The 15,472-nt window shown below is 38.5% G+C and overlaps 1 protein-coding gene across 2 annotated transcripts in view; it reads right to left on the bottom strand.

Annotated features, from left to right (window-relative positions):
• The window catches only part of MICU2 (mitochondrial calcium uptake 2), a 135,433-nt gene that overhangs the window by 7,294 nt on the left and 112,667 nt on the right, over window positions 1-15,472 (bottom strand). For both annotated transcript variants that reach the window (XM_058045149.1, XM_058045150.1), the window contains exon 8: window positions 7,535-7,632. In XM_058045149.1, coding sequence (XP_057901132.1) covers window positions 7,535-7,632 — 98 coding nt within the window. The remainder of the gene's footprint in view (window positions 1-7,534; window positions 7,633-15,472) is intronic.

The raw sequence follows: 15,472 nt of genomic DNA, 5'->3' as shown, positions 1-15,472 counted from the left end.
GTTTAATTCCCCCCGCGCTCGCGGACGTTTCCAGGGCTGCAATTCCACAAGGACACCAGCAGGACGCGCTCCCGGCCTGCACAGGCGGCTGCTGCCAGCAGAACTTGGGCACGCATTGGACATCTCGGTTTTACTCGCGTTTAAAAATGCGCAGATAAGGAGATTAAAAAACGGGTAAGTCAGCAGCATAATGAATGAATGAATGAGTGAATGAAAAAGGACTTGGGAACTGAAGGCCTGACACATGATTTATGAGGTTTCATATTAAAAAGAGAGGAATGACAAGATTGCACAGTGCCTAAAAAGATGAGGCAGTAATAATCACAAAGGTGAAAGAGGAAACTTGCATTCATTGCTGTAGGAGAAGATGACCGAAAGTATCAAAGATTATAACTACATACAGAGGTTTGGTGAATCAGTTCTGTGCTCACTAGAGGATAGATCAGAGAGGATTACAATTGACTTGTACAGAGTTAAGAAGAGCACAGAAAATGTTGCAGGGCTTTGGGAAGGTAAGAGAGCTGCCTGAAAAAGGAAAGAGTCAACATCAAAGGATTTAGGAGGCACTCATTCTTTTGGGAAAGAAAGAAAAAAGTATTACAAGAAGCAAATAATAACCTGAAGGTATAGAGCTGTAATTCTGAGTTGTAGCTTCAAGTTTTTTCAGTTTGGTCTATATGGCTAGTATTAATTTTGAAAAAGTTAACACAGACAATACAGTGTGATCCATTCGATATTTTCCACTTCAAAAATGGGGCAATCCACAAACAAGAGGTGATTTTAAAATAAAGGCTAAAACCAGTGGTGCTTGCCAGAATCCCCTCCACATTGCTAAAGAACCCTTCTTTATTGAGTTGCAGAAATTATTGACAAGAGGGAATGAAATACTCCTATATTAGGACAAAGCAATTAATTGGAGAAGAGGACAGCTAAGGGTCTGCATAGCCAATATCAGCAGAGGTTCATTTGCTCATCCGTGTTTGCCTGGCCTCACTGGGTTTAAATTCTTTCCCTTGAAATTACAGCATTTGAGTCCACACAGCTATCTTTAGCTCTTTAATGAGATCACTTGGACAATTAGTAGCTTGAAGCTCTGTGAAGTCTATAAGGGGTTAGCTAAAGACTGCTCTTGAAGCATAATCTCTCTCTTGTATTTTCCCCTCTAACAGGTAGAGCTGCACATGCAAATAAAGGACCAACAAATGCTTCACAGCTCAGGACATGCAGGTAAATGAAAGCCTGATAATGAGGTGAATTTAAGTTTCAGGCTGGGGCTGAGTTAGGGTAATATGGAGGAGGGGTACAAAATGCTGTCACATTACATACGTGCCTTTTTCTGGTCTAGTAAAGGGGATTCTACAGTATAGCTAAACACTACGATGTTCCTCCACAGTCCACCTTAAGGACTGACACACTTTCAATTCCCCCAGCTCTCCCTCTCAGAAGTGGATGAAAGACCAAAGGACCAGGTAGTGCAACCAGTGTGACTGGGCAGCCCTTTGTCTTGCAGAGTGGCAAGAGCTGCCTTGCTCAGCTTGCAAAGCACTCCTCCGTTTTCAGGCCCAGCTCCTGTCTTTGCAACTCACAAGGAGACTGCTGCCTCTGGCCAGCATCACAGCCAGCATGTGCCAGGGATCAGCCCTGGCACAAGCAGCCCTGCCGCACCCATGGCCCCGAACAGTTTCCCCAGGTCTTGGGCAGGGAGGTCAAGGTGCAGAGGGAGAGAACAGCATGGATCTGGCATGCAGACCAAGCATGGAGTCAGCCCAGCAGAGACTTGGCTGCATTTTGAGAGTGGCCATCACAGGCAAGGAGGAGATGGTATTTGGGATGTGTGGTTTGCGGTGGGCTGGAAGGCACCGCCAAGACTGTGCAGAACAATTTCTTTGACTGTAGTTTCTAACTCATGTAACGTCTGGTCTGGAGGAGGAGAAGTTGCTGAAAATGAGGTCACTCACAGAAATACGCCTAAAATTTGGATGCAGAGAAATGAGACAACATGTGTTTTATTTTCTTGGATTTTTATCTATGAAAGGACATATTTTGCAATAGACTTAAGGTCTTGAGAATTGAGCTATTTATCTTGGGGAGAAAGCTCTCAGTCATTTGCTTTACTGGTTGCTAGCCATAGGCAACGACACAGAAACAGATTCTTCCATCTTTTCTGAATATTGTACTTCCTTAAGCAGACAAGCCATGGTGATCTGCCTTCTAGTCATACCCAATAAGGCAGATCAATCATTCCAACATGATGAGGAAGGAGCCCACCAAGCTGCACACATCAGCCTGCTGAAAGGGGCGGCAAAGCCAGAGCTGACAGTGAAGGGTTTGGCTGCGGCATTTTCAGCATGTTCTTGCTTCTGCACCCTCTTCTAATTGAAGTTCATTTCAACTTGTAGGCTTGCTCCTGGCAAGCCAGAGTGGGAAGATTTCCTGCCTTATCAAATCCTACTTGGAGCAGTAGCTGAAATGTGCAATTTAAAATTTATGTGATAGTTTCCCATATTACAAAAATTAAAATACTGTGAATCATCGCATCAGCATTCTAGGTCACTCTTATTCCCAGATGTGAGAGTTAAAAATCCTAATGAGGTTTTTTTAAAAGTAAAAGTTATTAAAAGTTATTAAAAACAACTTTCTGGTTAGGAAGTAAAACTTGATACATAAATGTCAAGACACCACTAGGGATACTTGCTTTTGTATCTTCTGGATCACAGTGCAATGTGTTTCAGCTGTGAAGTCCTCAAAATGTATCCAGATACTAGGAAAAACAAGCACAGGAATAAAATTCCTGCTCCCTCAAAGTCAGTGGGATCTTGGCTGGGGACTTGGTAGGGAGTCAGAATTCAAGTACAGGAAAAGGATTCTGATTGTAGATATGCTCTACAATTAAAAATTATTACACTGGGAATACTCTTATGCTATAGTAGGTTGAAAATGAAAGAGAGTTCTAAGTTTCCAAGTAACAAAAAGGAAAAGTAAACCATAAATTTATAAGAGGGGAAAAGGCCAGGAATAGAGAGCACTTTCTTTAAGACAGCCCACTTTATCCACACTCTCTAAAACACCCACGTTGAAGGCCAATGGCCAAATTTGTTATCGTGTTACAACAGCATCCAGAAACCTTATCAGGATTTATCCCTCATTTTGTAATGGGCTCTAGTATAGAACGAGGGAGTCTCCCAAGGCTTTTGGCAACTCAGCTTTAATAGTGCTAACCCACCACAAATAGTAGTGAAAATGTAATAAAAGAGGGGAGATCTCAGGAATGCAGCTATCCCCCCCTCCAAGTGGAGAATTCTTCACGGCACACAAAGAAGGAGATTGAAACACTAAAGGAAATATTGGGGAAAGTGTTTTTTCCACCTCTTGACCTGAACTGTCTGTGCAGAGCTTCAAAACTCTTAATACAGGAACTGACCAGTTCCTGTCACACTGATTTATAGGAAGGAATCTAACAACAAAAATAGTGGTGGATATACCAACACCGCATTTGCACCGTGCTTTGGCTCCTCTTTGGACACCAAAATCTTTTTGAAGAATTGATAACCCTCTCTGCACCAGAAGACTGTGGCAAACCAGCTGCAGCTTGCCTTTTTGAAATCTGACTTTCAAACCAGAAAACAGAAAATCTAATAAAGGTAATCTTTAGAAAACATTTAGATCTATGCTTGTAAATTCAGGCTTGCAAGCATTAAGACAATTAATATCACAATTTTCAGAACTGCAAGCAAAACCCTCTTTGATTTACTGTCCTTAGCATTTCCAAACCAAAAAACTCACCTTCATTTTTAAGTGTTCTATAGAAACTAACCACACTATTCTTTTGCTAAGCTCACATGAAAGGAAGAAAAATATTTTTATCAAGCTCTTTACTAAATATTTGGGAAATATTCAGATTGAGTTATGACAGGAATATCATGAAGCCAGATTTTGTTGCTGTTCTTCCCTTCCTCACTGCCTGATCTTGGCTATAACTGATGTAATCTCTATGTACTATGACTCTCAATGCACACATATAGATAAAAGTGTAGGAACAGAGACAAGCAATCATATTCTATTTCTGCAAAGCAATTCCAAATCCCCAGATGAAAATCACTGAAAATATATAAGCTGTCATCACAGCAAAAGCACAGCACGCTGGCTGATGATGACACCTGAAATAGATGCTGCATCCATGCACTGGCACACACACACCACAGCCTCCCCAAAAATGTCAGCACTAGCAGTGGGGTCCAAACTGGATCATTTTGGCTTCTTAAATGAAAGGTTCCAAATAAAATGTATCAAGGAATCCAAAATATTGAAGGAAAGAAATGGGACAAGTAGGTAAAAGGCATGATCTCTGTATGGTTATACAATTTGTCCCCTTCAATCTAAACAGAAATTAAAAAAGAACCATAATTAAAGAATATTTCTGGTAAAAAAGTTCTATAAACTGATGAAACAAGAAGCAAGAAATCAGGTAAGAGAATGACATAAACTGGATTGAAACGTTAACTTTCCTCACACTATTAAAAGAGGCCCATTGTTTAACCATACTGGGAAGTACTTTTTTTCTAAGACATCCCAGAAAAAATACAACAATCAGAGAGTTTTGTCTAATATCCTTTCCATATTCTCTGCACTTTCTTTTTTTCCCTCAAGGAGAATGTAAGAGATTTAAGCTTGCTTGGGGACAGATTACAGAAAAAATCACAGCAGTCAAACTGTTTAGGGAGTGAAATACTGTCTCCTCTTTTATTTGGGATTAGACATACTTAAACAAGATCAGTAAGGGACTTTTTTTCAGGGGAAGACAACCCCCAGTGTCTGTCAGGAAGAAATATTTCCTATAGCTAGAAAAGTAAATAGTTTTGTACTCTAGAATAAAAGACAGCACATTTGATGTAGTTGGAAATAAAAGCACAAGTTAGATTTTTTTTAAAGAAAAGACTAAAAATTATTTCTTTATTAAAAACCAGGAGAAATCCATACTAAGGAATAAAAAAGCCTTGAATTCTGGGGACGTTCTCTAAGAAAGGACCTGGTATTAGAAGATGACATTATCGTTGAGGTGTAAAACTGAGTGGTGTCATTTGAAACAGAAACTTGTTCAGATCTTCTGAGAAGAAAGACAGCTTCCTGTATTAAATCTACCCTCTTTGTTATATGATTTTAGGCTTACTGCATATTCTTCTATATTTCCCTAAAAAAGGTTACAGGAGAATACTCTTCTAGCTGTACTTGACTAGGAGGCCACATCTTTAGTAGTAATATACATAAACATACTCCAGAAATTTATATTTCCTAACATTTGCTAGGGAAACATTTGGTTTTGAAATTGTAAATTCTAATTAATAATTACTATAATGTCCTTATGTTAAGGACAATACACTAATAAGAACTCATCTACCAGTCTGGAGCTGAACATGCGTTCCCTGAGTCCTACCTTAAGAAGCCTGAAGATCTCTGAAAGAACCTTTACATTTGATAAAAACACTGCCTGAGGATTGTCTGTGTGTGTATCAATACCTGGGATTGCCCAAGAAGCAAGCACCAGCTGGAGACAGATGCCTGACCTTATTCCCTCCCTATTCTCAGTGTGCCTCCTGTGTTCAGGGCAGTAGGAAAAGAGGCACAAGAACTGGTTTACATCAGCCTCACACTTCTCCAAGAGATGTAGAGAGTTTCCATTTTCTTTGTGCCATCTAAATGCAAAGAAAGGAGAACAGTTTGGCAAATTAATTGCCCTGGTATATTGACTGTGGCAGTCTGACATTTTTAAAATGTTTGGACTGTGGGCTAAAAGGCTTGGATAATGCTGGTGTGCATGTAGATACAGATGGTTGCACACTTACAAAAGGATTTTTTAATGCCAGACAAACTGAAAAGAGGCAGCATGAGGAAAATATAAGTAGGTAATGAGATAAGAACAGTGGTCTCAGCTTTCAGAATTCCCATATAAGTTCAGTGAAACTTCACAATGAAAGCATTACTGTTTTTTGGGGTGAATTATCTTTATATTTTTAGTGGGTTTTCCCTTTTTTTTCTTTTGGTTGGTTTGGATTTTTTTTTTTTTAGTTTTAAGGACTCTGAAGCACAGCAATATCTGTGTATTTAACTAATGTGACAAGTTTTAGTGCGTCCTAATCAAACATAATCACCTCTATTTTCTACTAGGTACTACACTGATCAATGGAAAAGCTTTCTAGGCAAGAACTTGGAAAATGATAAAAGCATTTACCATCATTATTTTTGCTTTTGAGAATGATCTATGTCTCTACAGCTCATCAGTCATCTCTTGTAAAAACAATGTGGCACTTTGATCAAACAGCCAACAATAGCTTCCCGCACAAGGTAAAGTGTTATGAGAGGCCATCAGATAGAAATCACATTTTCTCTGAACAATAGGAACCCAGAAATGATGTGCTTGATTTACTTGCAAATAAAATCATGTGAAAGGTGATATCCTCGCAGAGGTTAAGAAGACAGCGATCCTTTTATTCACCTTTCTGCATGTTAAACAAACTGCAGCGTCACGTGGCAGCTGAGATGGAGTGTCTACGCAGTGATAAAGAGGCACATTCCAGCCCCACGAAACATAACTGCCACTGTTGAAAAATTACCTGCATTAAACCTTACACTTATCCCACAAATTTTAAGAGCAAGATGTGGGAGTTTGATTTTGATTACAGGCGTCTATCTGTGTGGCAGGCAAAGGTCTTTAACCTATGTGTTCTGAATGTACAAGGTACATAGTTTCATCAATGTCATGCCTCATTGGGTCAATGTAGGATTTTATCTAAAACCTGAGGCTTTTCAGTTTACACTGTATATGCAAACACAACCTTTTACTGGTGCTCTCTGCCTTTTGTTTCATTGAGAGGATCTATGGTATTTATAGAAAAGGGAGCTGGAGACATCTTAGACTTATTTTACTCACTTAGATTCCTATTGAGCTGAGGTCTTCAAAAGGGAAAGGTTGTTTATTTGAAGACTGGTATGTACCAGAGCCACTGGAGCCAAACGCTTTTTAGTCTACTGATTGCAAAAACATTCATTTTTAAGAGGGCTGCCACACATTCTCCACTTCTGAATGCAAACTGAAGCAAAACACATTATTCTACTTTATTTTTCCAGTCTGTCAATGACTGATTACTTTGGTAAAAAAGGTAATACTGATAGATCATCTTCTCTTGATGCCATGCTACAGTATGTGTGTCAAGATTCAAACAGGTATCTGCACAGTCTCATTGCAAAAGTAGTCCAAATGGTAAAGGAAAAGGCACTGGGAAAGTTTCAACAGAAGCTGGAATTTGAAGCAAGTGGAGAAGTCGCCTGTAGCTTACCATGACAGCTGTATTAGGAAAGGAAGTATTTCAACCCAGAAAATGTTTTTTAGTTGATTGGAAGTAACTTTTTCTGTGACTTGGTCATTGCTTAATTTTCTGATTGACTCAGTGTGATGTCAGATAAATGCCTGAGTTGGGGTAAAGCACAGGGGTAAGGAACAGGACTAGCTCCTGCTATGCTTGCCTAGCTGAAAAAATACCTGAAAAACTCGGAAAAGCGAAGTTTTTCCTTTCCTTGTTTTCCAAAGAAATGTACCAGCAACACAGTATTAACATCACAGCTGTCCAGTTCTGTTTCCTATAAAACAAAAAGACCTATATGATTGTTATGCTTTGCATGATCATTAATATTCACCATTAATCTAAAAATATTTATTTGAACTAGAATTTTCCTAAAGATACTTGAAATTTAATTATTGTTCCCAAAGCTATCACACAGGATCTCAGAGCTGAAAACCTCTTCCACGTTAACTGCTAACAGTGTGTTATAAGTTCTGCTTCTAAATACTCTATATGAAAGATAAGAACAATTTCCAACCACCATCAGTGCATTTTATTATAATATTTTATTATTTTTATTATTAAAATGGAGAAGGTTGCAAGTTAAATATTTAAGAGACTTCATTCTTAGGTGAATAGAAGGCTTAAATAAAGTTAGTATCTGTAAGGAAGTTTTTAGTTAGGTATTTCTAACATCTTACAGCTATTAAAAAACATTCATGATAGTCTAATGAATGAAGCTAGGGAAATACCAACACTGATAATGCTCTATTATATTATGGTCTTACAAGGCTACTGGGAAATTTTCAGGGTTAGTGACTTTTCTATAAATATTTTTAAAATCTGAAGAAGAAATTTCTGCACAGAAGGGATACACACTATTCCAACTCAATCTTTAACAAGCCTAAACCCACACATAATGCTGGATTTCTGCTCTATGCTTCTTTCAGCACCAGCATACTGGCATTTCTTTGAACACAACAAAACACTGAGCAACACGAAGAGAGAATTTTTTTTAAGTCTGAAAGGATTTCAGCATACTATTCTTATGACATCTAAATAGCCTCTGTGTCTTTTATCTGGTTGAAGAGGTAAGATGAAAGACAAGAGTCTATTCATAAGATTTAATACTAATGGTTATTTAGCTTTCAGCATCATCAATAACAAGTCCCATTAGTCCCCTGTGTTCCATGCTTACTGCATACATGATACAGTTATTTTATAGTTAAAGCAGAAACATTCCTCATTTCTACTACAAGCCACAGTTCACCAAATGCCAGTGATGTGAGTTATGTATGAGTGAACCTAGAAAAAAAAACCACTTTTCAAGCCATATGCAAACTGCACTTACTGAACTTTTATCATTTAATTGCAGGCAAAGAATATTTAAATACCCACAAGATCCATCCTTCTGAAGTTTAAACACTTCAGATTACTGTGAAGACTGATGCATAAACATTGGTATATGCTTTTTTGAAAGCCAAAAGTCAAACATTCATGTATGCTTATTTAAAATTCAAACCCAAACTATTTATATCAGAATACAAAGTTTTTTAAAAAGAAAGAGAGAAGAATCCACATATCCCTCACTGTAGCTAGATTGTAATCTGCTTTTTGTGGGTTTTGCTTACATGTTTAAAGGACACTTGAAAAATGCAAGGAATGAATTTGCTAATGTAATTTTAAAAACTGAACTCATGATTACACAAATTAATGCTTCTAATTTATTTACTCCACATTATAATAAGTGCTGTATGAAAACAAACTGAAAAGTGAGGTTTAAAATAACCTTTTCAAAACTAAGTCTGTGACAGTGAAAGTTTTTTTCTTCTATTAACATTTTTTTAGTTACAAGCTAGAAGAAGGCATGCAAACAATACCTACCTCATCTTATCTAAGATGACAAAGCCTATCCCAGGATTTATAACAAATATGCACCTACTTGCTGGCTACCTTCTTTATCAGTTGAAATTCCACAGAGAAACTGGCAGATGTCCAAACACTATGTTAGTGAGAGTTAAATATATTTTAGAACTACAAAACAGTACATTTCTTTAAAGCACAGAATGCAATAGGAGACCACAGAGACTACACCTTCAGGGTGAAATTAAAAAAAATTGTTTTTCCTAGAGTTAATGCTATTAAATTAAAGTACATGTTAGTACATAATTCCTTTTTGTCCACAGAATCATTAGGAGCTTTTGCTGCTGATCTGTATAAATTAGTACCGACAAGACAAATCCTTGTTAGAAGATAATGAGAATTCTATTAATATTTCCAACACCTTGCCCTCGTGAGCTTGGTACACTTGGAATGTCTCTCTTGGCAATAAGAATGAAATGGTAACCTAATCCCAGGCTGTAAAGCAGACCAGACTAGTAGATTTGAGTCACTATCTAAACTGAGTGAAAGTTTGCATTCTGGTCTATCTGGCTACTTCAGGGCCTGGGACAGTGCACCACAGAACCCTTTTGATCTGTACATTTTACATAGAGTGGAAAGAGGATCTCAGTGGTCTGAGTTTCATCTTAATAAAAGCACAGGGTAGGGCAGAGACATGTACCACAAGTGGGGAACTCAAACATGTTCCAGAATCCCAAAGACCACACAATCTGATGCCACACAAGTCTATGAACTAATGAACATGTGTGTACATATTACAAACATAGGCTAATTTTCCTAGAGTAATGTTAACGCCTCCTACACTTTCAAAAGTATCATGAACTGCTGAATTATGCAATTATTCCTTTTTAAGCAAGATCAGATAACACAAGTTATTTCCTTATTACATTACATAGGCTGTTAACATAAGGGCCTGATGCTGCAAACACTGAGTCATGAGCAAAGACCTACCTAATCCTGTAGCTCCCCACTGAGCTTTTGACATTTAGGACCTGATACTGCAGCAAGTACCAACAAGTGTCACTGAGAAGAAACTTATCGCACAGTGAGATGGGATTTTCAGAATAATGTACCTAACTGATTTTCAAAACTCATCTGAAATGTTAATAGACTCACTGTCTCTAAATTCTTACCACCTTTCCTTGCAGAATTTTGCCAGAGGCACGACTGGAGAGCATTCATCACGATTAAAATCTGCAATTCCTGTTTCATGTTCTCTTGGTGCTTCCTGAGATGGTATTTGCTGTGCAATATCTTACTTCACTAGAAATTGTAAAAATAATATGTATTTTGGATTGAATGTTTTTTTTTAGTTAAGACAGAAGGAGAGTGAGTAGATGGAAGAACGGGCAAAGAAGTGAGGTTGGGCAAGGAGGACAATACCTTAGTTTCTGTCTGCTAGTGAAGTTCCAAATATTTCCAAAGGTAAGACTAAATATTTGCAAATTTTTCTGAGTCCACTGCTCTGCAATCCTCTTTGCTTTTAAGCTGCTAGTTCAGTCAACTCACCATGCCAGGCTGCTATCCCAGCCTAGCTTCACACACTGCTAAAGAGAATTCGAGCTTTCTGTCATTTTGATAGTCTCCCAGATCCTGGAATATATCCTAGGACTCAGTTCTGGTAAGAAGGTTTAAAAGATGTGTCCATTATGAAACTAATCCTAACAGTTACAGTCAGTCAAAAGAACTGTAAGCAGGCCAGCTAGTGGGACCAGGAGATACAGATCTCCAAAAGCAGTTCTTTTTGGCAAAGCCCAGACAGTCTCTAGTGGGCCCCAGAATAAAAGTGTGTACTTTGTGATAAATCAATTTTCATCCTAATGTAAATCCATACTGAAGTTTTTAATGTTTTGCAATGCACATTCTTACTAGGTAGGATTCAAGAATACCTCAGGTCTGATGCAGAAGGGCTGAAATGTGCACAGATGATTCTACAGAGGATATAGCAGACAATATTTGAGAAGTCTGACAGAACATCTTCTAAACAATAAACAGCATCCAATAACACCCATAACTCCTATTACTGGGAGGATCAGCTCTTTTGTTAATGACAACTAATGTCATGGAATCACTCTGCTGTACACTTAGGCCTTTTGTAATGAAGAACATGTAAATTCATGGACATGCTCAGGTTTCAGTGCATCACCCACAGCTCTGCATCAAGTCACATAAGGAGGTACAGAATAAAAATGGTTTCCAGCTGGTGGGGCTAAAACTAATCTAGGAGGAGATGCTGCAGGAGATATTTTAAGCCCCAATTGAACCATTTTAAGCCCAGGTTGAACCATGCCTTGTTCCAAGAGGGTTGACTGTGCCAAGAGTTGGGGAATGGCACTGCTCCACTGTAAAGCCCGAGGCTGCCTGACCCATGCCCTGCTGGCAGACTGGGAAAGCAGCTCCTGCCCACACTGGAGACAGCTCCTCACAGGAGTCCAGGCCCTGCCCCTCTGTTGTGGCATACTTAAAAAATAGAACTTTGCACCAAAACAAGAGATTCCATGACAAGGACTCCCTTCAGGAGGTGTGATGTGCTGTGAAGCCCACTCTTTTGGGGCTAGACCTGGCCTCGAAGGCCGAGCACATCCATCCTCAGCACACACAAACCCTCTTGCTCTCAGTGCTGAAAATGGCTCCTGTGGCCTGTCACCAGCTCCCAGTCAGCCCCTGCTCAAATCTGGTTCCTTCTCTCTCTTGAGGTTACAATGTCATCAGATCATATGTAAAAAGAAAATAATTTCCTTGTCCATGAGGCAGAAAATGACCCAGCACTTTTTCAATAGTCTAACATTTTGGTATCAGACAGTTTGGTTCTTTAGGGGGTTTACCTGTCTGGAGAACTTTCTTTAAAGCACATCATGCTGCTTCTTGGTTTGAAGTATCTAAAAGCTTTTCAACAGAATTCAATGTTAAATTGCTGACACAAAACATACATATTTATATTGGAAAAGATAGGTCAAGAAAAAATGTGCATTCCATCCGAACTGAGAGGTTACAAGATTAATGACTGACTCTTTGGGGAGGGATATTAATTTTAGTCTTGGACTAGATTCTTGTAAAATCTGATGTGTTGCACCCCTGTTACAAAGTACTGCTGCACTAGAAGTGCACAGCCCCCAGCCACCACCTTCCTTCAGTTGTAAGCAGTCTTTAGTTATAGCGAGCTATGCAGACTTAGAAGCACTGAGTAGAAAACTTTAAACCAGGCAGAGATTCTAGGGAGCAGATGGGCAAGTTATGATGACTTGCACAGTTCCTGTGGTTGAGGAGATGCATCACAATTCTGCAGTGTCTGAAGGTCCAAGTGTAAAACCTTGCCTTGACCAGGTAAACAGAGAGAAATGTGTAAATTACTATTGTAATTTACTTCTTTTAGAACCACAGGAAAAAAAAAAAAGAGAGAAGTAGACAGTCTAAAACAACTTATACTCAAATAATATGAAATTGTTCATGTGTGAGTCTAAAAGTACACTGCATATAGTCAGACAATTTCAGTTCATAAGTTTTCTGTTTAAAATAGATGAGTAGCTGTGTCCCCAACTACTAGTTAAATATTAAAAAAAAAAATCCCCAGTCATACTTTTCACACTTTGTATGAAAATGTATTCACTAGGGAATCCAGAAGCATGTCTTTAATCATTTGGAAATGAGATAATTTATGTATTTCACAACACTCATTTCCTTTCAAGAACAAATACAGAACACTGTATTATCATTCCTTTTCTAACAGTAGCTAAAAGTAATTTATAAGTTTACCCATTACATAAAGCCTATTAAATGAGAGGTATTGAAAGTACTTGGTAACTCATTAATCTAAACTGAAAGGCTTGAGAGCAAAGTCCCTGATCTAGACAGCTGGTCTGTCCAGTAGATATTTGCCACCATCAGCATTGTTTTCACAGCCAGGACACTAAAGCACCTTACACTGTTCGAGTATCCTTTTAAGTAACTCAGGGCAGGAACACAAAAGCAACAGGTGCTGCTCACCAGGCAACACCTTTTCAAAAGAAACAAAATCTTCTAGATCATGCACTTTCCTACTGTAATCTAGATCACTTCCAGGCAGGGAGTTTGGCTCTCCTCTTCCATGAACCATGGTCATGGGTTCAGCTGGATGTTCCATATGAAGATCAGTTCTGTCAGGAAGCCAGATGGAGAATTTCCTCTGGCCTATGGGGAGGGTGCTTGAGCTGAGGCAGTCACTGCCTCTTGTTGACTTCTGCACCATTTTCTCCAGTCTGATTAGAAAAACCAGACTCCAGTGTTTTAAGTCTGCCTGCAGCTCTTCTTCACTGTACGCACCTCTGCTACAAGGCTGCCAGACTGCCTGCTCTGCAAAATCCAGCATGGAACTTCCCAAAAGATGGAGCCAGTTAAGGCTGGGCAGATTTTTTTTGCTTTTCTTCCAGCATCAATTATAATATTGGAGTAAGAAAAGTCCTCAATTGAAATACATGTATCTGGATAAACAATTCCACTGTAATCCCATTCAAGGGCCAATACTGGTGGTGAAAATTTGAATTTTAGATGTGTAAGTAAAAGCGTCTGTAAAAAGGCACAGATAGAAGCACCCTGGGAGAACAGCAAACTGATTTTTTTTTTCCTTATATAGTAACTTGATGAGTATTAAATGGTATCACCATAAAGTAAATAAATGACTGGGACCTTTGTCTACACAGGGAACACACCTGCATATACCTGCTGCTTAAACAAAGTTGCAGACTACCATTTAAACTGTATTTTCCTAGGTTGGTGACATTCGCCATCCGGTATCAGAGACCGGGTTTACTTTGAAAAAACGGCAACTCATATGCAAATTGAGAAAGTGTTGGGGAAATAAAGAACCATTCCAAACACCAAAATTTTGTTGCAGTATCTCAACTTTCAAAAAACATAGTCAACTATGTCAACCATAGTCAACCACATTTTTATGCTTTGTCTGTTTTTCTTAAGGTAATACTATGATTTACCATAATTATAAAACATGAAGGGTAAAAACATATCCAACGACTACACTGCATAGTCAGATTCACTGCTTATGATGATAATCAATTTCTTTGGTGAGAAACTGAGACAGGAAGAAAATAAAAATTAAGAGAAATGTGATAATTTGGATTTTGCCACTAGAAATATAGAGACTACAATAATTTCAAGTTAGCTGTATTCCCCTAAGCTATTTAATTCTTCTTTCATACTAGAATTCCATTTATAATCTTCTATGAAACTGTATTGAATAGCATTTTATGGCTACAGTAACTTCAGAGTTTTCTCAATGGAAAACTCTGAAACAAACTTTGAAGCAAGACAAAAACAAAGTAGAGACATTCCGGCTCAGGTATTTAATTAGCTCACAATAAGCTTATGTGTTTATAACTAATCTGTCCAACTGTATCAAAGTTTCTCTGGTAATTTTATACTATAGCTGTGCATTCATGCAGAATAAAGATCTTTTTTCTTTCACTGTCATGGCATTTTCTTTCACTGTCATGGCATTAAGAAGCAGACAACCCCATTAATCCTACCTATTTTAATCTGGTGATTGATGAAAAGATTCAAGAAATGAGATGGCTGTTTGTCAATCAAACAACTTTTAACTCAACTTTGAATATACACTGAGGGAGGGAAACTTTTGTGAATAAGAAGACTTTTGTGAATCAGTTTATACCTAATAAATTTTAAGGGTGTCAGCAGTAGCCACTTCCACTTTTTCCTCAGGCATGTGAAAAAGTAAAGAACATGAGTAACTCCTTGTAGAAACTGCTGATGCATGATTTACAAAGCAAAGGCCTGTACAAATTCCTTATTGAATGCTTCCAATGTGAGCAGCCACTGCCTCATGCCCAGTGCAAACCGAAAGTTTACAGCCGACAGCAAGTTGCTGATGTGAGCAGCAACTTTTAGTAAGAGATGGAGACAATCCAGCTGTATTCTCCCCTTCTTTAGAATCACAGAGTCATTTAGATTGGAGAAGATCTCTAGATTATTGGGTCCAACCATTAAGCCAGTACTGCCAAGTCCATCACTAAAGCTGTCTCTATGCACCACATCCACATGTGTTTTAAACTCTTTCAGGGATGGTGATTCCACCATTTCCCCGGGCAGCCTGCTCCAGTGCTTGACCAATGTCAGTGAAAATTTTTTTCTAATATCCAATCTAAATGTCCCCTGGTGCAACTTGATGCCATTTTTGCTTCTTCCATCAGTTGTTCTATGGTTCATCAGCTTCTTCTGTGGTGTTT

Source organism: Melospiza georgiana, chromosome 2 (assembly GCF_028018845.1).
Source record: "Melospiza georgiana isolate bMelGeo1 chromosome 2, bMelGeo1.pri, whole genome shotgun sequence".
In the NCBI taxonomy this organism is placed as follows: Eukaryota; Metazoa; Chordata; class Aves; order Passeriformes; family Passerellidae; genus Melospiza; species Melospiza georgiana.
Note: the sequence above shows the minus strand (reverse complement) of the source record. Positions and strands in the feature narration are given on the sequence as shown.